The sequence below is a fragment of the Anopheles arabiensis genome, unplaced genomic scaffold (assembly GCF_016920715.1).
Source record: "Anopheles arabiensis isolate DONGOLA unplaced genomic scaffold, AaraD3 Autosomal_pericentromeric_contig0001, whole genome shotgun sequence".
Lineage (NCBI taxonomy): Eukaryota > Metazoa > Arthropoda > Insecta > Diptera > Culicidae > Anopheles > Anopheles arabiensis.
The window spans coordinates 324383-348524 of NW_024412149.1; the positions used below are offsets into that span (position 1 = coordinate 324383).

General features: G+C 41.6%; 2 protein-coding genes across 2 annotated transcripts; both read right to left on the minus strand.

The window, feature by feature from the left end:
* Positions 1-14908: 14908 nt before the first annotated feature.
* Positions 14909-16006, minus strand: LOC120908245. Its single transcript, XM_040319172.1, has 2 exons — positions 15334-16006; positions 14909-15261 (listed from the first exon to the last, which is right to left on the minus strand). Exons 1-2 carry the CDS (start codon positions 15380-15382, stop codon positions 14954-14956), a joined length of 357 nt encoding a protein of 118 aa, XP_040175106.1. The 5' UTR covers positions 15383-16006; the 3' UTR covers positions 14909-14953.
* Positions 16007-20631: 4625 nt separating this feature from the next.
* On the minus strand, positions 20632-21105 carry LOC120908249. Its single transcript, XM_040319173.1, has 2 exons — positions 21057-21105; positions 20632-20984 (listed from the first exon to the last, which is right to left on the minus strand). The coding sequence occupies exons 1-2, from the start codon at positions 21103-21105 to the stop codon at positions 20677-20679; spliced, it is 357 nt and encodes a 118-aa protein (XP_040175107.1). The 3' UTR covers positions 20632-20676.
* Positions 21106-24142: the final 3037 nt, after the last annotated feature.

Genomic DNA, 24142 nt, shown 5'->3' on the forward strand with positions numbered 1-24142 from the left:
GCCTGCCAAGTACCCACTAGTGAACTGAGCTTGGCTTTCAGTGACTTATTGTTACCATAGCAGGATAGTCAGTCCTACGTATGGGAGCACGGTCTATTCGGGGCTTGAACCCATGACGGGCATGTTGTTAAGTACGTTAACAACGATAATAGATGGCAACAAAATTCAACATCAAATTTCAAGGCCATTCAAATAGTGCAAGATGGCTTCATTTGGATGAAACATGGCCGTAACAACGATAATAGATGGCAACAAACTCAACATCAAATTTCAAGGCCATTCAAATAGTGCAAAATGGCTTCATTTGGTAAAACATGGCCGTAACAACGATAATAGATGGCAAAAAACTCAACATCAAATTTCAAGGCCATTGAAATAGTGCAATATGGCTTCATTTTGATGAATCATGGCCGTACCAACGATAATAGATGGCAACAAAACTCAACATCAAATTTCAAGGCCATTCAAATAGTGCAAGATGACTTCATTTGGATGAAACATGGCCGTAACAACGATAATAGATGGCAACAAAATTCAACATCAAATTTCAAGGCCATTGAATTAGAGCAAGATGCCTTTATTTGGATGAAACATGGCCGTAACAACGATAATTTTTTTCTTTGGCACAACAACCACTGTCGGTCAAGGGCCTGCGAAGTACCCACTAGTGAACTGAGCTTGGCTTTCAGTGACTTATTGTTACCATAGCAGGATAGTCAGTCCTACGTATGGGAGCACGGTCTATTCGGGGCTTGAACCCATGACGGGCATGTTGTTAAGTACGTTAACAACGATAATAGATGGCAACAAAATTCAACATCAAATTTCAAGGCCATTCAAATAGTGCAAGATGGCTTCATTTGGATAAAACATGGCCGTAACAACGATAATAGATGGCAACAAACTCAACATCAAATTTCAAGGCCATTGAAATAGTGCAAAATGGCTTCATTTGGATGAAACATGGCCGTAACAACGATAATAGATGGCAAAAAACTCAACATCAAATTTCAAGGCCATTGAAATAGTGCAATATGGCTTCATTTGGATGAATCATGGCCGTAACAACGATAATAGATGGCAACAAAATTCAACATCAAATTTCAAGGCCATTGAAATAGTGCAATATGGCTTCATTTTGATGAATCATGGCCGTAACAACGATAATAGATGGCAACAAAACTCAACATCAAATTTCAAGGCCATTCAAATAGTGCAAGATGACTTCATTTGGATGAAACATGGCCGTAACAACGATAATAGATGGCAACAAAATTCAACATCAAATTTCAAGGCCATTGAATTAGTGCAAGATGCCTTTATTTGGATGAAACATGGCCGTAACAACGATAATTTTTTTCTTTGGCACAACAACCACTGTCGGTCAAGGGCCTGCCAAGTACCCACTAGTGAAGTGAGCTTGGCTTTCAGTGACTTATTGTTACCATAGCAGGATAGTCAGTCCTACGTATGGGAGTACGGTCTATTCGGGGCTTGAACCCATGACGGGCATGTTGTTAAGTACGTTAACAACGATAATAGATGGCAACAAAATTCAAATTTCAAGGCCATTCAAATAGTGCAAGATGGCTTCATTTGGATGAAACATGGCCGTAACAACGATAATATATGGCAACAAAATTCAACATCAAATTTCAAGGCCATTGAATTAGTGCAAGATGCCTTTATTTGGATGAAACATGGCCGTAACAACGATATTTTTTTTCTTTGGCACAACAACCACTGTCGGTCAAGGGCCTGCCAAGTACCCACTAGTGAACTGAGCTTGGCTTTCAGTGACTTATTGTTACCATAGCAGGATAGTCAGTCCTACGTATGGGAGCACGGTCTATTCGGGGCTTGAACCCATGACGGGCATGTTGTTAAGTACGTTAACAACGATAATAGATGGCAACAAAATTCAACATCAAATTTCAAGGCCATTCAAATAGTGCAAGATGGCTTCATTTGGATGAATCATGGCCATAACAACGATAATAGATGGCAAAAAACTCAACATCAAAATTTCAAGGCCATTGAAATAGTGCAATATGGCTTCATTTGGATGAAACATGGCCGTAACAACGATAATAGATGGCAAAAAACTCAACATCAAATTTCAAGGCCATTGAAATAGTGCAATATGGCTTCATTTTGATGAATCATGGCCGTAACAACGATAATAGATGGCAACAAAACTCAACATCAAATTTCAAGGCCATTCAAATAGTGCAAGATGACTTCATTTGGATGAAACATGGCCGTAACAACGATAATAGATGGCAACAAAATTCAACATCAAATTTCAAGGCCATTGAATTAGTGCAAGATGCCTTTATTTGGATGAAACATGGCCGTAACAACGATAATTTTTTTCTTTGGCACAACAACCACTGTCGGTCAAGGGCCTGCGAAGTACCCACTAGTGAACTGAGCTTGGCTTTCAGTGACTTATTGTTACCATAGCAGGATAGTCAGTCCTACGTATGGGAGCACGGTCTATTCGGGGCTTGAACCCATGACGGGCATGTTGTTAAGTACGTTAACAACGATAATAGATGGCAACAAAATTCAACATCAAATTTCAAGGCCATTCAAATAGTGCAAGATGGCTTCATTTGGATAAAACATGGCCGTAACAACGATAATAGATGGCAACAAACTCAACATCAAATTTCAAGGCCATTGAAATAGTGCAAAATGGCTTCATTTGGATGAAACATGGCCGTAACAACGATAATAGATGGCAACAAAATTCAACATCAAATTTCAAGGCCATTGAATTAGTGCAAGATGCCTTTATTTGGATGAAACATGGCCGTAACAACGATAATTTTTTTTTCTTTGGCACAACAACCACTGTCGGTCAAGGGCCTGCCAAGTACCCACTAGTGAAGTGAGCTTGGCTTTCAGTGACTTATTGTTACCATAGCAGGATAGTCAGTCCTACGTATGGGAGCACGGTCTATTCGGGGCTTGAACCCATGACGGGCATGTTGTTAAGTACGTTAACAACGATAATAGATGGCAACAAAATTCAACATCAAATTTCAAGGCCATTCAAATAGTGCAAGATGGCTTCATTTGGATAAAACATGGCCGTAACAACGATAATAGATGGCAACAAACTCAACATCAAATTTCAAGGCCATTGAAATAGTGCAAAATGGCTTCATTTGGATGAAACATGGCCGTAACAACGATAATAGATGGCAACAAAATTCAACATCAAATTTCAAGGCCATTGAATTAGTGCAAGATGCCTTTATTTGGATGAAACATGGCCGTAACAACGATAATTTTTTTTTCTTTGGCACAACAACCACTGTCGGTCAAGGGCCTGCGAAGTACCCACTAGTGAACTGAGCTTGGCTTTCAGTGACTTATTGTTACCATAGCAGGATAGTCAGTCCTACGTATGGGAGCACGGTCTATTCGAGGCTTGAACCCATGACGGGCATGTTGTTAAGTACGTTAACAACGATAATAGATGGCAACAAAATTCAACATCAAATTTCAAGGCCATTCAAATAGTGCAAGATGACTTCATTTGGATGAAACATGGCCGTAACAACGATAATAGATGGCAACAAACTCAACATCAAATTTCAAGGCCATTGAAATAGTGCAAAATGGCTTCATCTGGTAAAACATGGCCGTAACAACGATAATAGATGGCAACAAAATTCAACATCAAATTTCAAGGCCATTCAAATAGTGCAATATGGCTTCATTTGGATGAATCATGGCCGTAACAATGATAATAGATGGCAAAAAACTCAACATCAAAATTCAAGGCCATTGAAATAGTGCAATATGGCTTCATTTGGATGAAACATGGCCGTAACAACGATAATAGATGGCAACAAACTCAACATCAAATTTCAAGGCCATTCAAATAGTGCAAGATGACTTCCTTTGGATAAAACATGGCCGTAACAACGATAATAGATGGCAACAAAACTCAACATCAAATTTCAAGGCCATTCAAATAGTGCAAGATGGCTTCATTTGGATGAATCATGGCCGTAACAACGATAATAGATGGCAAAAAACTCAACATCAAAATTCAAGGCCATTGAAATAGTGCAATATGGCTTCATTTTGATGAATCATGGCCGTAACAACGATAATAGATGGCAACAAAACTCAACATCAAATTTCAAGGCCATTCAAATAGTGCAAGATGGCTTCATTTGGATGAAACATGGCCGTAACAACGATAATAGATGGCAACAAAATTCAACATCAAATTTCAAGGCCATTGAATTAGTGCAAGATGCCTTTATTTGGATGTAACATGGCCGTAACAACGATAATAGATGGCAACAAAATTCAACATCAAATTTCAAGGCCATTGAATTAGTGCAAGATGGCTTCATTTGGATGTAACATGGCCGTAACAACGATAATAGATGGCAACAAAATTCAACATCAAATTTCAAGGCCATTCAAATAGTTCAAGATGGTTTCATTTGGATGAAACATGGCCGTAACAACGATAATAGATGGCAACAAAATTCAACTTTAATTTCAAGGCCTTTGAATGAGTGCAAGATGCCTTTATTTGGATGTAACATGGCCGTAACAACGATAATTTTTTTTCTTTGGCACAACAACCACTGTCGGTCAAGGGCCTGCCAAGTACCCACTAGTGAAGTGAGCTTGGCTTTCAGTGACTTATTGTTACCATAGCAGGATAGTCAGTCCTACGTATGGGAGCACGGTCTATTCGGGGCTTGAACCCATGACGGGCATGTTGTTAAGTACGTTAACAACGATAATAGATGGCAACAAAATTCAACATCAAATTTCAAGGCCATTGAATTAGTGCAAAATGGCTTCATTTGGATGTAACATGGCCGTAACAACGATAATAGATGGCAACAAAATTCAACATCAAATTTCAAGGCCATTGAATTAGTGCAAGATGGCTTCATTTGGATAAAACATGGCCGTAACAACGATAATAGATGGCAACAAAATTCAACATCAAATTTCAAGGCCATTGAATTAGTGCAAGATGGCTTCATTTGGATGAAACATGGCCGTAACAACGATAATAGATGGCAACAAACTCAACATCAAATTTCAAGGCCATTGAAATAGTGCAAAATGGCTTCATTTGGATGAAACATGGCCGTAACAACGATAATAGATGGCAACAAAATTAAACATCAAATTTCAAGGCCATTGAATTAGTGCAAGATGGCTTCATTTGGATGAAACATGGCCGTAACAACGATAATAGATGGCAACAAAATTCAACATCAAATTTCAAGGCCATTCAAATACTGCAAGATGGCTTCATTTGGATAAAAAATGGCCTTAACAACGATAATAGATGGCAACAAACTCAACATCAAATTTCAAGGCCATTGAAATAGTGCAAGATGGCTTCATTTGGATAAAACATGGCCGTAACAACGATAATAGATGGCAACAAAACTCAACATCATATTTCAAGGCCATTCAAATAGTGCAAGATGGCTTCATTGGGATGAAACATGGCCGTAACAACGATAATAGATGGCAAAAAACTCAACATCAAATTTCAAGGCCATTCAAATAGTGCAAAATGGCTTCATTTGGATAAAACATGGCCGTAACAACGATAATAGATGACAACAAAATTCAACATCAAATTTCAAGGCCATTCAAATAGTGCAAGATGGCTTCATTTGGATGAAACATGGCCGTAACAACGATAATAGATGGCAACAAACTCAACATCAAATTTCAAGGCCATTCAAATAGTGCAAGATGGCTTCATTTGGATGAAACATGGCCGTAACAACGATAATAGATGGCAACAAAATTCAACATCAAATTTCAAAGCCATTCAAATAGTGCAAGATGGCTTCATTGGGATGAAACATGGCCGTAACAACGATAATAGATGGCAACAAAATTCAACATCAAATTTCAAGGCCATTGAATTTGTGCAAGATGCCTTTAGTTGGATGGAACATGGCCGTAATAACGATAATTTTTTTTCTTTGGCACAACAACCACTGTCGGTCAAGGGCCTGCCAAGTACCCACTAGTGAAGTGAGCTTGGCTTTCAGTGACTTATTGTTACCATAGCAGGATAGTCAGTCCTACGTATGGGAGCACGGTCTATTCGGGGCTTGAACCCATGACGGGCATGTTGTTAAGTACGTTAACAACGATAATAGATGGCAACAAAATTCAACATCAAATTTCAAGGCCATTCAAATAGTGCAAGATGGCTTCATTTGGATAAAACATGGCCGTAACAACGATAATAGATGGCAACAAACTCAACATCAAATTTCAAGGCCATTGAAATAGTGCAAAATGGCTTCATTTGGATAAAACATGGCCGTAACAACGATAATAGATGGCAACAAAATTCAACATCAAATTTCAAGGCCATTCAAATAGTGCAAGATGGCTTCATTTGGATGAATCATGGCCGTAACAACGATAATAGATGGCAAAAAAACTCAACATCAAAATTCAAGGCCATTGAAATAGTGCAATATGGCTTCTTTTGGATGAAACATGGCCGTAACAACGATAATAGATGGCAAAAAAACTCAACATCAAATTTCAAGGCCATTCAAATAGTGCAAGATGACTTCCTTTGGATGTAACATGGCCGTAACAACGATAATAGATGGCAACAAAATTCAACTTTAATTTCAAGGCCTTTGAATGAGTGCAAGATGCCTTTATTTGGATGAAACATGGCCGTAACAACGATAATTTTTGTTTTCTTTGGCACAACAACCACTGTCGGTCAAGGGCCTGCCAAGTACCCACTAGTGAAGTGAGCTTGGCTTTCAATGACTTATTGTTACCATAGCAGGATAGTCAGTCCTACGTATGGGAGCACGGTCTATTCGGGGCTTGAACCCATGACGGGCATGTTGTTAAGTACGTTAACAACGATAATAGATGGCAACAAAATTCAAATTTCAAGGCCATTCAAATAGTGCAAGATGGCTTCATTTGGATGAAACATGGCCGTAACAACGATAATATATGGCAACAAAATTCAACATCAAATTTCAAGGCCATTGAATTAGTGCAAGATGCCTTTATTTGGATGAAACATGGCCGTAACAACGATATTTTTTTTTTCTTTGGCACAACAACCACTGTCGGTCAAGGGCCTGCCAAGTACCCACTAGTGAACTGAGCTTGGCTTTCAGTGACTTATTGTTACCATAGCAGGATAGTCAGTCCTACGTATGGGAGCACGGTCTATTCGGGGCTTGAACCCATGACGGGCATGTTGTTAAGTACGTTAACAACGATAATAGATGGCAACAAAATTCAACATCAAATTTCAAGGCCATTCAAATAGTGCAAGATGGCTTCATTTGGATGAGACATGGCCGTAACAACGATAATAGATGGCAACAAACTCAACATCAAATTTCAAGGCCATTGAAATAGTGCAAAATGGCTTCATTTGGTAAAACATGGCCGTAACAACGATAATAGATGGCAACAAAATTCAACATCAAATTTCAAGGCCATTCAAATAGTGCAAGATGGCTTCATTTGGATGAATCATGGCCATAACAACGATAATAGATGGCAAAAAACTCAACATCAAAATTTCAAGGCCATTGAAATAGTGCAATATGGCTTCATTTGGATGAAACATGGCCGTAACAACGATAATAGATGGCAAAAAACTCAACATCAAATTTCAAGGCCATTCAAATAGTGCAAGATGACTTCCTTTGGATAAAACATGGCCGTAACAACGATAATAGATGGCAACAAAACTCAACATCAAATTTCAAGGCCATTCAAATAGTGCAAGATGGCTTCATTTGGATGAATCATGGCCGTAACAACGATAATAGATGGCAAAAAAACTCAACATCAAAATTCAAGGCCATTGAAATAGTGCAATATGGCTTCATTTGGATGAATCATGGCCGTAACAACGATAATAGATGGCAACAAAACTCAACATCAAATTTCAAGGCCATTCAAATAGTGCAAGATGACTTCATTTGGATGAAACATGGCCGTAACAACGATAATAGATGGCAAAAAAACTCAACATCAAATTTCAAGGCCATTCAAATAGTGCAAGATGGCTTCATTTGGATGAATCATGGCCGTAACAACGATAATAGATGGCAAAAAAACTCAATATCAAATTTTAAGGCCATTGAATTAGTGCAAAATGGCTTCATTTGGATGTAACATGGCCGTAACAACGATAATAGATGGCAACAAAATTCAACATCAAATTTCAAGGCCATTCAAATAGTGCAAGATGGTTTCATTTGGATGAAACATGGCCGTAGCAACGATAATAGATGGCAACAAAATTCAACTTTAATTTCAAGGCCTTTGAATGAGTGCAAGATGCCTTTATTTGGATGAAACATGGCCGTAAAAACGATAATTTTTTTCTTTGGCACAACAACCACTGTCGGTCAAGGGCCTGCCAAGTACCCACTAGTGAAGTGAGCTTGGCTTTCAGTGACTTATTGTTACCATAGCAGGATAGTCAGTCCTACGTATGGGAGCACGGTCTATTCGGGGCTTGAACCCATGACGGGCATGTTGTTAAGTACGTTAACAACGATAATAGATGGCAACAAAATTCAACATCAAATTTCAAGGCCATTGAATTAGTGCAAGCTGGCTTCATTTGGATGAAACATGGCCGTAACAACGATAATAGATGGCAACAAAATTCAACATCAAATTTCAAGGCCATTCAAATAGTGCAAGATGGCTTCATTTGGTAAAACATGGCCGTAACAACGATAATAGATGGCAAAAAAACTCAACATCAAATTTCAAGGCCATTCAAATAGTGCAAGATGGCTTCATTTGGATGAATCATGGCCGTAACAACGATAATAGATGGCAAAAAAACTCAACATCAAAATTCAAGGCCATTGAAATAGTGCAATATGGCTTCATTTGGATGAATCATGGCCGTAACAACGATAATAGATGGCAACAAAATTCAACATCAAATTTCAAGGCCATTCAAATAGTGCAAGATGGCTTCATTTGGATGAATCATGGCCGTAACAACGATAATAGATGGCAAAAAAAACTAAACATCAAAATTTCAAGGCCATTGAAATAGTGCAATATGGCTTCATTTGGATGAAACATGGCCGTAACAACGATAATAGATGGCAAAAAACTCAACATCAAATTTCAAGGCCATTCAAATAGTGCAAGATGACTTCCTTTGGATAAAACATGGCCGTAACAACGATAATAGATGGCAAAAAACTCAACATCAAATTTCAAGGCCATTCAAATAGTGCAAGATGGCTTCATTTGGATGAATCATGGCCGTAACAACGATAATAGATGGCAAAAAACTCAACATCAAAATTCAAGGCCATTGAAATAGTGCAATATGGCTTCATTTGGATGAATCATGGCCGTAACAACGATAATAGATGGCAACAAAACTCAACATCAAATTTCAAGGCCATTCAAATAGTGCAAGATGACTTCATTTGGATGAAACATGGCCGTAACAACGATAATAGATGGCAAAAAAACTCAACATCAAATTTCAAGGCCATTCAAATAGTGCAAGATGGCTTCATTTGGATGAATCATGGCCGTAACAACGATAATAGATGGCAAAAAACTCAACATCAAATTTCAAGGCCATTGAATTAGTGCAAAATGGCTTCATTTGGATGTAACATGGCCGTAACAACGATAATAGATGGCAAAAAAACTCAACATCAAATTTCAAGGCCATTCAAATAGTGCAAGATGGTTTCATTTGGATGAAACATGGCCGTAGCAACGATAATAGATGGCAACAAAATTCAACTTTAATTTCAAGGCCTTTGAATGAGTGCAAGATGCCTTTATTTGGATGAAACATGGCCGTAACAACGATAATTTTTTTTTCTTTGGCACAACAACCACTGTCGGTCAAGGGCCTGCCAAGTACCCACTAGTGAAGTGAGCTTGGCTTTCAGTGACTTATTGTTACCATAGCAGGATAGTCAGTCCTACGTATGGGAGCACGGTCTATTCGGGGCTTGAACCCATGACGGGCATGTTGTTAAGTACGTTAACAACGATAATAGATGGCAACAAAATTCAACATCAAATTTCAAGGCCATTGAATTAGTGCAAGCTGGCTTCATTTGGATGAAACATGGCCGTAACAACGATAATAGATGGCAACAAAATTCAACATCAAATTTCAAGGCCATTCAAATAGTGCAAGATGGCTTCATTTGGTAAAACATGGCCGTAACAACGATAATAGATGGCAAAAAACTCAACATCAAATTTCAAGGCCATTCAAATAGTGCAAAATGGCTTCATTTGGATGAATCATGGCCGTAACAACGATAATAGATGGCAAAAAACTCAACATCAAAATTCAAGGCCATTGAAATAGTGCAAGATGGCTTCATTTGGATGAATCATGGCCGTAACAACGATAATAGATGGCAAAAAACTCAATATCAAATTTTAAGGCCATTGAATTAGTGCAAGATGGCTTCATTTGGATGTAACATGGCCGTAACAACGATAATAGATGGCAACAAAATTCAACATCAAATTTCAAGGCCATTCAAATAGTGCAAGATGGTTTCATTTGGATGAAACATGGCCGTAACAACGATAATAGATGGCAACAAAACTCAACTTTAATTTCAAGGCCTTTGAATGAGTGCAAGATGCCTTTATTTGGATGAAACATGGCCGTAGCAACGATAATTTTTTTTCTTTGGCACAACAACCACTGTCGGTCAAGGGCCTGCCAAGTACCCACTAGTGAAGTGAGCTTGGCTTTCAGTGACTTATTGTTACCATAACAGGATAGTCAGTCCTACGTATGGGAGCACGGTCTATTCGGGGCTTGAACCCATGACGGGCATGTTGTTAAGTACGTTAACAACGATAATAGATGGCAACAAAATTCAAATTTCAAGGCCATTCAAATAGTGCAAGATGGCTTCATTTGGATGAAACATGGCCGTAACAACGATAATAGATGGCAACAAAATTCAACATCAAATTTCAAGGCCATTGAATTAGTGCAAGATGCCTTTATTTGGATGAAACATGGCCGTAACAACGATTATTTTTTTTCTTTGGCACAACAACCACTGTCGGTCAAGGGCCTGCCAAGTACCCACTAGTGAAGTGAGCTTGGCTTTCAGTGACTTATTGTTACCATAGCAGGATAGTTAGTCCTACGTATGGGAGCACGGTCTATTTGGGGCTTGAACCCATGACGGGCATGTTGTTAAGTACGTTAACAACGATAATAGATGGCAACAAAATTCAAATTTCAAGGCCATTCAAATAGTGCAAGATGGCTTCATTTGGATGAAACATGGCCGTAACAACGATAATAGATGGCAAAAAAACTGAACATAAAATTTCAAGGCCATTCAAATAGTGCAAGATGGCTTCATTTGGATGAATCATGGCCGTAACAACGATAATAGATGGCAAAAAACTCAACATCAAAATTCAAGGCCATTGAAATAGTGCAATATGGCTTCATTTGGATGAATCATGGCCGTAACAACGATAATAGATGGCAACAAAACTCAACATCAAATTTCAAGGCCATTCAAATAGTGCAAGATGACTTCATTTGGATGAAACATGGCCGTAACAACGATAATAGATGGCAAAAAACTCAACATCAAAATTCAAGGCCATTGAAATAGTGCAATATGGCTTCATTTGGATGAATCATGGCCGTAACAACGATAATAGATGGCAACAAAACTCAACATCAAATTTCAAGGCCATTCAAATAGTGCAAGATGACTTCATTTGGATGAAACATGGCCGTAACAACGATAATAGATGGCAAAAAAACTCAACATCAAATTTCAAGGCCATTCAAATAGTGCAAGATGGCTTCATTTGGATGAATCATGGCCGTAACAACGATAATAGATGGCAAAAAAACTCAATATCAAATTTTAAGGCCATTGAATTAGTGCAAAATGGCTTCATTTGGATGTAACATGGCCGTAACAACGATAATAGATGGCAACAAAATTCAACATCAAATTTCAAGGCCATTCAAATAGTGCAATATGGTTTCATTTGGATGAAACATGGCCGTAACAACGATAATAGATGGCAAAAAATTCAACATCAAATTTCAAGGCCATTCAAATAGTGCAAGATGGCTTCATTTGGATGAATCATGGCCGTAACAACGATAATAGATGGCAAAAACTCAATATCAAATTTTAAGGCCATTGAATTAGTGCAAAATGGCTTCATTTGGATGTAACATGGCCGTAACAACGATAATAGATGGCAACAAAAATCATCATCAAATTTCAAGGCCATTCAAATAGTGCAAGATGGTTTCATTTGGATGAAACATGGCCGTAACAACGATAATAGATGGCAACAAAATTCAACTTTAATTTCAAGGCCTTTGGAGGTGCAAGATGGCTTTATTTGGATGTAACATGGCCGTAACAACGATAATTTTTTTTCTTTGGCACAACAACCACTGTCGGTCAAGGGCCTGCCAAGTACCCACTAGTGAGGTGAGCTTGGCTTTCAGTGACTTATTGTTACCATAGCAGGATAGTCAGTCCTACGTATGGGAGCACGGTCTATTCGGGGCTTGAACCCATGACGGGCATGTTGTTAAGTACGTTAACAACGATAATAGATGGCCACAAAATTCAAATTTCAAGGCCATTCAAATAGTGCAAGATGGCTTCATTTGGATGAAACATGGCCGTAACAACGATAATAGATGGCAACAAAATTTAACATCAAATTTCAAGGCCATTGAATAAGTGCAAGATGCCTTTATTTGGATGAAACATGGCCGTAATAACGATAATTTCTTTTTTTCTTTGGCACAACAACCACTGTCGGTCAAGGGCCTGCCAAGTACCCACTAGTGAAGTGAGCTTGGCTTTCAGTGACTTATTGTTACTGTTGGAAACATTTGTAAGGTTCCAATATCTGTCAGACCAGGCGATGTTTTGATCCGGTTTCAAAACATATAAAAAGGGAGAAAAACCGCGAAATCGAACCTTAACGACAAAAGCGAGCAAGTGTACAAACGATTATAAGAGAGAGAATAAAAAAACACTAATTTTTTGGCACTGCGTTGAAGTAGCCTAAAGAATTTAATTCTCTCACTTTTTTACACGGGAAACTAACGTTTTCCAACATTCCAAAAAATTACTTGTTTAACAGTTTACAAGCTAATTCGTCGCGAGTCGTATAACCGAATCGATAAAGTACCGCGTAAGTGAGTTACACCCGCGTCCGCGTAGTGAAAACAATAAAACTTAATGGGAAGTTTACGAAGGTTGAGAACCGAACAATGGATCAAGCACGGAATTTGCATTACGATGTACAGGAGGCTTATTCCACTCCTGTGACGAGTCATGCGACAGGGCACAACGGCGTTCAAACTCCAAGAGCGTCGTCAAGCTCGGTTCCGGAACGCGATGCTGTGAAAAATATTCCGCTGGAAGCAGGCACAAGCCGGTACGCTACGGGCGGTAACGCAATACCGCAAAGGCAGGAGCGGGACGAGACAGCGTTGGATGCAAGATCCAGGACATCGACCGTCAGTATCGGTGAGTCAGTGAAGGGCAACGGCATTTCGAGCCAAAGTGTGGTCAAGGAGGTGCGTGAAAAGCCGCGAATGTCGTTCGAAGAACGACGGCAACGAGCTGCCGACATTAGGCACGAGCTTCAAGAGCTGCTAGAAATGCATGAGCTCGAAAAGGCGGAAGAATGGTGCCGGGAAACTGACCGTTTGGGGGCACCAAGATCAGCACCGCTAGTACACGAGTATGGTAGGGTACGCGAACCTGATTTCGACGAATGGGTTCGCGGAATGGAAAATTCGTTGCAAATCAGTGATAGGAGAGAAATCGGACCGGCTCGGGTTCAAAACCCTCCGATACAGGTTCACGACCCAAACAATAATGGCGTGCGGATGACGTACGGCAATGGCGACTACGCTGCACAGACGGCGTCATATGGCAGGCGTGGCGAACACGCAATGTACAGAGAACCAGCAATGTACGAAGAATCCGGTGCTTACAACGAAGGCGAGTTATTGACCGAACGTTCGATGCTAGGAAAACGCACATTGCACGATGAACGCGTAATGTATAATGAACGCACAGGGTTTGATGAGCTGGGAATGTACGACCGAAGGGGAAGCGCACACTATGCCACAGGACGCTCTTCGTATGCGCCACACACCACTGCACACACAACGAACACCAGCGAACACATTTCTTAACCAAAGCCAAGTAACAGCTCGAAACGGTTTCCCACGGGATCTGCCGAGTTTCTACGGATCCGTAGATGAGTGGCCACGATTCATATCGACATATAATCGAACCACTATTTCCTGCAACTACACTGATGGCGAAAACCTTGAGAGGCTGCAGCACTGCCTCAAAGGTACTGCGTTGGATATAGTCGGTCACTTGTTACTGTTTCCGGAAGGTGTGAAAGCGGCTATTAACACTTTGAAAGCTCGTTTCGGAAGGCCGGATTTGATTGTGGATCGGACGGTGGAGAAAATAAAAATGATGGCAGCACCCAAAATGGAACGACTAGATACCGTTGTTGAGTTCGGTTTTGCGGTGAAAAGGTTGATAGCGACGGTGCAGGCTTCTGGATTGGTGGATTACATCCACGACGTTATGCTGCTGAAGGAGCTGGTAAAAAAGTTACCACCTGTACTGTGTATGGAATGGGCACGACTCCGAAAGCGATTGCGATCAGTGAACTTGTACCAGTTCGGAATGTGGATCGGCGAGCTTGCGGATGATCTGTGCGCGGTTATCGACATGCCCGAAGCCAGCACGGAGCAAGCTGAGAGAAGCGCACCACCCGTGCGTCATAATGTGCAACGGCACGCGCCACATCGACCCACGGCAATGCAGCCTCACCGTACCGTTCCATATGTACGTACTACTCCTGCTTACTGTAACGCCGTGGTACTCCAGGATGAGTCCAGCAGCGGTGTACCTTCATCGAGCAGCCACCCGGAGTCATCGTCGTGTATCCTCTGTGGGGGGACGTGCGTGTCGTTGAGCGCCTGTGAGAAGTTTCTCAGGACTACGGTAGCTGCAAGGAGGGCGTTCATCAACGAACGCAAACTGTGTCGCAGATGTCTCGAATACCACAACGGAAGATGCAACATCACAACTCCTTGTGGCGTAGATGGGTGCAGTATCTTGCATAATTCACTGCTGCACCAGGAAGGCACCCATGGTAACTCCGGTATGTCTAATGAAACAAATAATAATTATTTTAATACACATTCAGGAGTGAACGAGAGCGTGCTGTTGAAGTACGTACCAGTGACGCTGTACGGGCCACGAGGAAAGGTGGAAACATTCGCCTTCATCGACGATGGCTCGACGTCAACGTTTATGGACCATGGGTTGATGGACGAACTTGGTCTTGAAGGCACGCCCCACCCTGTCCAGCTTCATTGGACCGGTGACGTTACGAGAGAGGAAAGGGACTCGGTACAACTCTCGGTTAAAATATCGGGTAGACAGGGTTCGGCCACGCCGTATCTGCTAACCGACGTTCATACCGTTAAGGAATTGGCTCTCCCGAGACAATCGGTCAACACTTCCCAGCTTGCGGCAAAATATCAGCACCTACGGGGACTTCAGCTGCCGTCGTATGCGGATGCAGCACCACGCATCCTCATAGGGATAGACAATTGCATCCTTGGGCGTTCGTTGAAATGCGTTGAAGGGAAATGGGGGCAGCCGATCGTCTCAAAAACTCGCCTAGGATGGGTAGCGTATGGGCCCTGTCCGATAGCGACCAATACACCAGGAGTTTCTTTGCAAGCTTTCCACACACGGGTACGCGAGAGTTCCGTCGATCTCGTGGCTGTTGAGTTGAATGCACGATCTTCGCCGCGAATCATTGACGTCAAAGGTGCAGAGCGTAGAAAGGTCGAAATTAGGGAACCAATTCGAGTGACAGCGGTACCGTGTATAGAAATGCGTTTCATAGAAAACACGGTATTTGGTACATCGCCGCGTTGTACACATCTAAGGAAAGACAGGATTGTTGTCTTAGACGGTTCACCAGGATGTAGAAGAAAACACTATACTCACTTGCCAATAGAAACGGCCAAAGAAGACGGTAAACAGGATAAACACCGGAGCGCCGATAACAATGCGGATTCGATGAATGTGGTGCGGTTGATTGAAGATAGTTACACGCATCGAAATCTTACTCGAATAGGCAGAATAGATTCGGAAAGGTCGAAGCGAATTACGAAAACACCAGCTGAAAAGAATTAGCGAGATAATTAACTGAACCGCGTATGAACTTACCTTTAGAAGCGTCGGCCGGGTAGAACCGCGTGTATGCACATTTCATTGTAGCGCGGAAGTAAACAAAGCAACGGAACAAGAGTCTGACAGATATGCGAGAGTGCGACAGCGAAAGCTTCACACTCGGGGGACAATGTTGGAAACATTTGTAAGGTTCCAACATCTGTCAGACCAGGCGATGTTTTGATCCGGTTTCAAAACATATAAAAAGGGAGAAAAACCGCGAAATCGAACCTTAACGACAAAAGCGAGCAAGTGTACAAACGATTATAAGAGAGAATAAAGAACACTAATTTTTTGGCACTGCGTTGAAGTAGCCTAAAGAATTTATTTCTCTCACTTTTTTACACGGGAAACTAACGTTTTCCAACAGTTACCATAGCAGGATAGTCAGTCCTACGTATGGGAGCACGGTCTATTCGGGGCTTGAACCCATGACGGGCATGTTGTTAAGTACGTTAACAACGATAATAGATGGCAACAAAATTCAAATTTCAAGGACATTCAAATAGTGCAAGATGGCTTCATTTGGATGAAACATGGCCGTAACAACGATAATAGATGGCAACAAAATTCAACATCAAATTTCAAGGCCAATGAATTAGTGCAAGATGCCTTTATTTGGATGAAACATGGCCGTAACAACGATATTTTTTTTTTCTTTGGCACAACAACCACTGTCGGTCAAGGGCCTGCCAAGTACCCACTTGTGAAGTGAGCTTGGCTTTCAGTGACTTATTGTTACCATAGCAGGATAGTCAGTCCTACGTATGGGAGCACGGTCTATTTGGGGCTTGAACCCATGACGGGCATGTTGTTAAGTACGTTAACAACGATAATAGATGGCAACAAAATTCAAATTTCAAGGCCATTCAAATAGTGCAAGATGGCTTCATTTGGATGAAACATGGCCGTAACAACGATAATAGATGGCAAAAAAACTGAACATAAAATTTCAAGGCCATTCAAATAGTGCAAGATGGCTTCATTTGGATGAATCATGGCCGTAACAACGATAATAGATGGCAAAAAAACTCAACATCAAAATTCAAGGCCATTGAAATAGTGCAATATGGCTTCATTTGGATGAATCATGGCCGTAACAACGATAATAGATGGCAACAAAACTCAACATCAAATTTCAAGGCCATTCAAATAGTGCAAGATGACTTCATTTGGATGAAACATGGCCGTAACAACGATAATAGATGGCAAAAAAACTCAACATCAAATTTCAAGGCCATTCAAATAGTGCAAGATGGCTTCATTTGGATGAATCATGGCCGTAACAACGATAATAGATGGCAAAAAACTCAATATCAAATTTTAAGGCCATTGAATTAGTGCAAAATGGCTTCATTTGGATGTAACATGGCCGTAAGAACGATAATAGATGGCAACAAAAATCAACATCAAATTTCAAGGCCATTCAAATAGTGCAAGATGGTTTCATTTGGATGAAACATGGCCGTAACAACGATAATAGATGGCAAAAAAACTCAACATCAAATTTCAAGGCCATTCAAATAGTGCAAGATGGCTTCATTTGGATGAATCATGGCCGTAACAACGATAATAGATGGCAAAAAAACTCAATATCAAATTTTAAGGCCATTGAATTAGTGCAAAATGGCTTCATTTGGATGTAACATGGCCGTAACAACGATAATAGATGGCAACAAAAATCAACATCAAATTTCAAGGCCATTCAAATAGTGCAAGATGGTTTCATTTGGATGAAACATGGCCGTAACAACGATAATAGATGGCAACAAAATTCAACTTTAATTTCAAGGCCTTTGAATGAGTGCAAGATGCCTTTATTTGGATGTAACATGGCCGTAACAACGATATTTTTTTTTCTTTGGCACAACAACCACTGTCGGTCAAGGGCCTGCCAAGTACCCACTAGTGAAGTGAGCTTGGCTTTCAGTGACTTATTGTTACCATAGCAGGATAGTCAGTCCTACGTATGGGAGCACGGTCTATTCGGGGCTTGAACCCATGACGGGCATGTTGTTAAGTACGTTAACAACGATAATAGATGGCCACAAAATTCAAATTTCAAGGGCATTCAAATAGTGCAAGATGGCTTCATTTGGATGAAACATGGCCGTAACAACGATAATAGATGGCAACAAAATTTAACATCAAATTTCAAGGCCATTGAATAAGTGCAAGATGCCTTTATTTGGATGAAACATGGCCGTAATAACGATAATTTCTTTTTTCTTTGGCACAACAACCACTGTCGGTCAAGGGCCTGCCAAGTACCCACTAGTGAAGTGAGCTTGGCTTTCAGTGACTTATTGTTACTGTTGGAAACATTTGTAAGGTTCCAATATCTGTCAGACCAGGCGATGTTTTGATCCGGTTTCAAAACATATAAAAAGGGAGAAAAAACCGCGAAATCGAACCTTAACGACAAAAGCGAGCAAGTGTACAAACGATTATAAGAGAGAGAATAAAAAAACACTAATTTTTTGGCACTGCGTTGAAGTAGCCTAAAGAATTTAATTCTCTCACTTTTTTACACGGGAAACTAACGTTTTCCAACATTCCAAAAAATTACTTGTTTAACAGTTTACAAGCTAATTCGTCGCGAGTCGTATAACCGAATCGATAAAGTACCGCGTAAGTGAGTTACACCCCGCGTCCGCGTAGTGAAAACAATAAAACTTAGTGGGAAGTTTACGAAGGTTGAGAACCGAACAATGGATCAAGCACGGAATTTGCATTACGATGTACAGGAGGCTTATTCCACTCCTGTGACGAGTCATGCGACAGGGCACAACGGCGTTCAAACTCCAAGAGCGTCGTCAAGCTCGGTTCCGGAACGCGATGCTGTGAAAAATATTCCGCTGGAAGCAGGCACAAGCCGGTACGCTACGGGCGGTAACGCAATACCGCAAAGGCAGGAGCGGGACGAGACAGCGTTGGATGCAAGATCCAGGACATCGACCGTCAGTATCGGTGAGTCAGTGAAGGGCAACGGCATTTCGAGCCAAAGTGTGGTCAAGGAGGTGCGTGAAAAGCCGCGAATGTCGTTCGAAGAACGACGGCAACAACTGCCGACATTAGGCACGAGCTTCAAGAGCTGCTAGAAATGCATGAGCTCGAAAAGGCGGAAGAATGGTGCCGGGAAACTGACCGTTTGGGGGCACCAAGATCAGCACCGCTAGTACACGAGTATGGTAGGGTACGCGAACCTGATTTCGACGAATGGGTTCGCGGAATGGAAAATTCGTTGCAAATCAGTGATAGGAGAGAAATCGGACCGGCTCGGGTTCAAAACCCTCCGATACAGGTTCACGACCCAAACAATAATGGCGTGCGGATGACGTACGGCAATGGCGACTACGCTGCACAGACGGCGTCATATGGCAGGCGTGGCGAACACGCAATGTACAGAGAACCAGCAATGTACGAAGAATCCGGTGCTTACAACGAAGGCGAGTTATTGACCGAACGTTCGATGCTAGGAAAACGCACATTGCACGATGAACGCGTAATGTATAATGAACGCACAGGGTTTGATGAGCTGGGAATGTACGACCGAAGGGGAAGCGCACACTATGCCACAGGACGCTCTTCGTATGCGCCACACACCACTGCACACACAACGAACACCAGCGAACACATTTCTTAACCAAAGCCAAGTAACAGCTCGAAACGGTTTCCCACGGGATCTGCCGAGTTTCTACGGATCCGTAGATGAGTGGCCACGATTCATATCGACATATAATCGAACCACTATTTCCTGCAACTACACTGATGGCGAAAACCTTGAGAGGCTGCAGCACTGCCTCAAAGGTACTGCGTTGGATATAGTCGGTCACTTGTTACTGTTTCCGGAAGGTGTGAAAGCGGCTATTAACACTTTGAAAGCTCGTTTCGGAAGGCCGGATTTGATTGTGGATCGGACGGTGGAGAAAATAAAAATGATGGCAGCACCCAAAATGGAACGACTAGATACCGTTGTTGAGTTCGGTTTTGCGGTGAAAAGGTTGATAGCGACGGTGCAGGCTTCTGGATTGGTGGATTACATCCACGACGTTATGCTGCTGAAGGAGCTGGTAAAAAAGTTACCACCTGTACTGTGTATGGAATGGGCACGACTCCGAAAGCGATTGCGATCAGTGAACTTGTACCAGTTCGGAATGTGGATCGGCGAGCTTGCGGATGATCTGTGCGCGGTTATCGACATGCCCGAAGCCAGCACGGAGCAAGCTGAGAGAAGCGCACCACCCGTGCGTCATAATGTGCAACGGCACGCGCCACATCGACCCACGGCAATGCAGCCTCACCGTACCGTTCCATATGTACGTACTACTCCTGCTTACTGTAACGCCGTGGTACTCCAGGATGAGTCCAGCAGCGGTGTACCTTCATCGAGCAGCCACCCGGAGTCATCGTCGTGTATCCTCTGTGGGGGGACGTGCGTGTCGTTGAGCGCCTGTGAGAAGTTTCTCAGGACTACGGTAGCTGCAAGGAGGGCGTTCATCAACGAACGCAAACTGTGTCGCAGATGTCTCGAATACCACAACGGAAGATGCAACATCACAACTCCTTGTGGCGTAGATGGGTGCAGTATCTTGCATAATTCACTGCTGCACCAGGAAGGCACCCATGGTAACTCCGGTATGTCTAATGAAACAAATAATAATTATTTTAATACACATTCAGGAGTGAACGAGAGCGTGCTGTTGAAGTACGTACCAGTGACGCTGTACGGGCCACGAGGAAAGGTGGAAACATTCGCCTTCATCGACGATGGCTCGACGTCAATGTTTATGGACCATGGGTTGATGGACGAACTTGGTCTTGAAGGCACGCCCCACCCTGTCCAGCTTCATTGGACCGGTGACGTTACGAGAGAGGAAAGGGACTCGGTACAACTCTCGGTTAAAATATCGGGTAGACAGGGTTCGGCCACGCCGTATCTGCTAACCGACGTTCATACCGTTAAGGAATTGGCTCTCCCGAGACAATCGGTCAACACTTCCCAGCTTGCGGCAAAATATCAGCACCTACGGGGACTTCAGCTGCCGTCGTATGCGGATGCAGCACCACGCATCCTCATAGGGATAGACAATTGCATCCTTGGGCGTTCGTTGAAATGCGTTGAAGGGAAATGGGGGCAGCCGATCGTCTCAAAAACTCGCCTAGGATGGGTAGCGTATGGGCCCTGTCCGATAGCGACCAATACACCAGGAGTTTCTTTGCAAGCTTTCCACACACGGGTACGCGAGAGTTCCGTCGATCTCGTGGCTGTTGAGTTGAATGCACGATCTTCGCCGCGAATCATTGACGTCAAAGGTGCAGAGCGTAGAAAGGTCGAAATTAGGGAACCAATTCGAGTGACAGCGGTACCGTGTATAGAAATGCGTTTCATAGAAAACACGGTATTTGGTACATCGCCGCGTTGTACACATCTAAGGAAAGACAGGATTGTTGTCTTAGACGGTTCACCAGGATGTAGAAGAAAACACTATACTCACTTGCCAATAGAAACGGCCAAAGAAGACGGTAAACAGGATAAACACCGGAGCGCCGATAACAATGCGGATTCGATGAATGTGGTGCGGTTGATTGAAGATAGTTACACGCATCGAAATCTTACTCGAATAGGCAGAATAGATTCGGAAAGGTCGAAGCGAATTACGAAAACACCAGCTGAAAAGAATTAGCGAGATAATTAACTGAACCGCGTATGAACTTACCTTTAGAAGCGTCGGCCGGGTAGAACCGCGTGTATGCACATTTCATTGTAGCGCGGAAGTAAACAAAGCAACGGAACAAGAGTCTGACAGATATGCGAGAGTGCGACAGCGAAAGCTTCACACTCGGGGGGACAATGTTGGAAACATTTGTAAGGTTCCAACATCTGTCAGACCAGGCGATGTTTTGATCCGGTTTCAAAACATATAAAAAGGGAGAAAAACCGCGAAATCGAACCTTAACGACAAAAGCGAGCAAGTGTACAACCGATTATAAGAGAGAGAATAAAGAACACTAATTTTTTGGCACTGCGTTGAAGTAGCCTAAAGAATTTAATTCTCTCACTTTTTTACACGGGAAACTAACGTTTTCCAACAGTTACCATAGCAGGATAGTCAGTCCTACGTATGGGAGCACGGTCTATTCGGGGCTTGAACCCAAGACGGGCATGTTGTTAAGTACGTTAACAACGATAATAGATGGCAACAAAATTCAACATCAAATTTCAAGGCCATTGAATTAGTGCAAGATGGCTTCATTTGGATGAAACATGGCCGTAACAACGATAATAGATGGCAACAAAATTCAACATCAAATTTCAAGGCCATTGAATTAGTGCAAGATGGCTTCATTTGGATGAAACATGGCCGTAACAACGATAATAGATGGCAACAAAATTCAACATCAAATTTCAAGGCCATTCAAATAGTGCAAAATGGCTTCATTTGGTAAAACATGGCCGTAACAACGATAATAGACCCAAGCGACAAAATCGACATGCTTTCTCGCTCTCTCAGGTTTAGTGATCTATTGGGTAGAATGAGAAAGCATGTCGATTTTGTTACTTGGGAGATGGCAACAAAATTCAACATCAAATTTCAAGGCCATTCAAATAGTGCAAGATGGCTTCATTTGGATGAATCATGGCCGTAACAACGATAATAGATGGCAAAAAACTCAACATCAAAATTTAAGGCCATTGAAATAGTGCAATATGGCTTCATTTGGATGAATCATGGCCGTAACAACGATAATAGATGGCAACAAACTCAACATCAAATTTCAAGGCCATTCAAATAGTGCAAGATGACTTCCTTTGGATAAAACATGGCCGTAACAACGATAATAGATGGCAAAAAAAACTCAACATCAAATTTCAAGGCCATTCAAATAGTGCAAGATGGCTTCATTTGGATGAAACATGGCCGTAACAACGATAATAGATGGCAAAAAACTCAACATCAAATTTCAAGGCCATTCAAATAGTGCAATATGGCTTCATTTGGATGAATCATGGCCGTAACAACGATAATAGATGGCAACAAAATTCAACATCAAATTTCAAGGCCATTGAATTAGTGCAAGATGGCTTTATTTGGATGAAACATGGCCGTAACAACGATAATAGATGGGAAAAAACTCAACATCAAATTTCAAGGCCATTGAATTAATGCAAGATGGCTTCATATGGATGAAACATGGCCGTAACAACGATAATAGATGGCAACAAAATTTAACATCAAATTTCAAGGCCATTGAATAAGTGCAAGATGCCTTTATTTGGATGAAACATGGCCGTAATAACGATAATTTCTTTTTTCTTTGGCACAACAACCACTGTCGGTCAAGGGCCTGCCAAGTACCCACTAGTGAAGTGAGCTTGGCTTTCAGTGACTTATTGTTACTGTTGGAAACATTTGTAAGGTTCCAATATCTGTCAGACCAGGCGATGTTTTGATCCGGTTTCAAAACATATAAAAAGGGAGAAAAAACCGCGAAATCGAACCTTAACGACAAAAGCGAGCAAGTGTACAAACGATTATAAGAGAGAGAATAAAAAACACTAATTTTTTGGCACTGCGTTGAAGTAGCCTAAAGAATTTAATTCTCTCACTTTTTTACACGGGAAACTAACGTTTTCCAACATTCCAAAAAATTACTTGTTTAACAGTTTACAAGCTAATTCGTCGCGAGTCGTATAACCGAATCGATAAAGTACCGCGTAAGTGAGTTACACCCCGCGTCCGCGTAGTGAAAACAATAAAACTTAATGGGAAGTTTACGAAGGTTGAGAACCGAACAAT

Coding starts and splice junctions, on each gene's coding strand:
- LOC120908245 (XM_040319172.1), bottom strand. CDS start 15,382: ATGAAGGCGAATGTTTCCACCTTTCCTCGTGGCCCGTACAGCGTCACT. Junction 15,262..15,333: donor TGGCCCGTACAGCGTCACTG/GTACGTACTTCA, acceptor TTGTTTCATTAG/ACATACCGGAGTTACCATGG.
- LOC120908249 (XM_040319173.1), bottom strand. CDS start 21,105: ATGAAGGCGAATGTTTCCACCTTTCCTCGTGGCCCGTACAGCGTCACT. Junction 20,985..21,056: donor TGGCCCGTACAGCGTCACTG/GTACGTACTTCA, acceptor TTGTTTCATTAG/ACATACCGGAGTTACCATGG.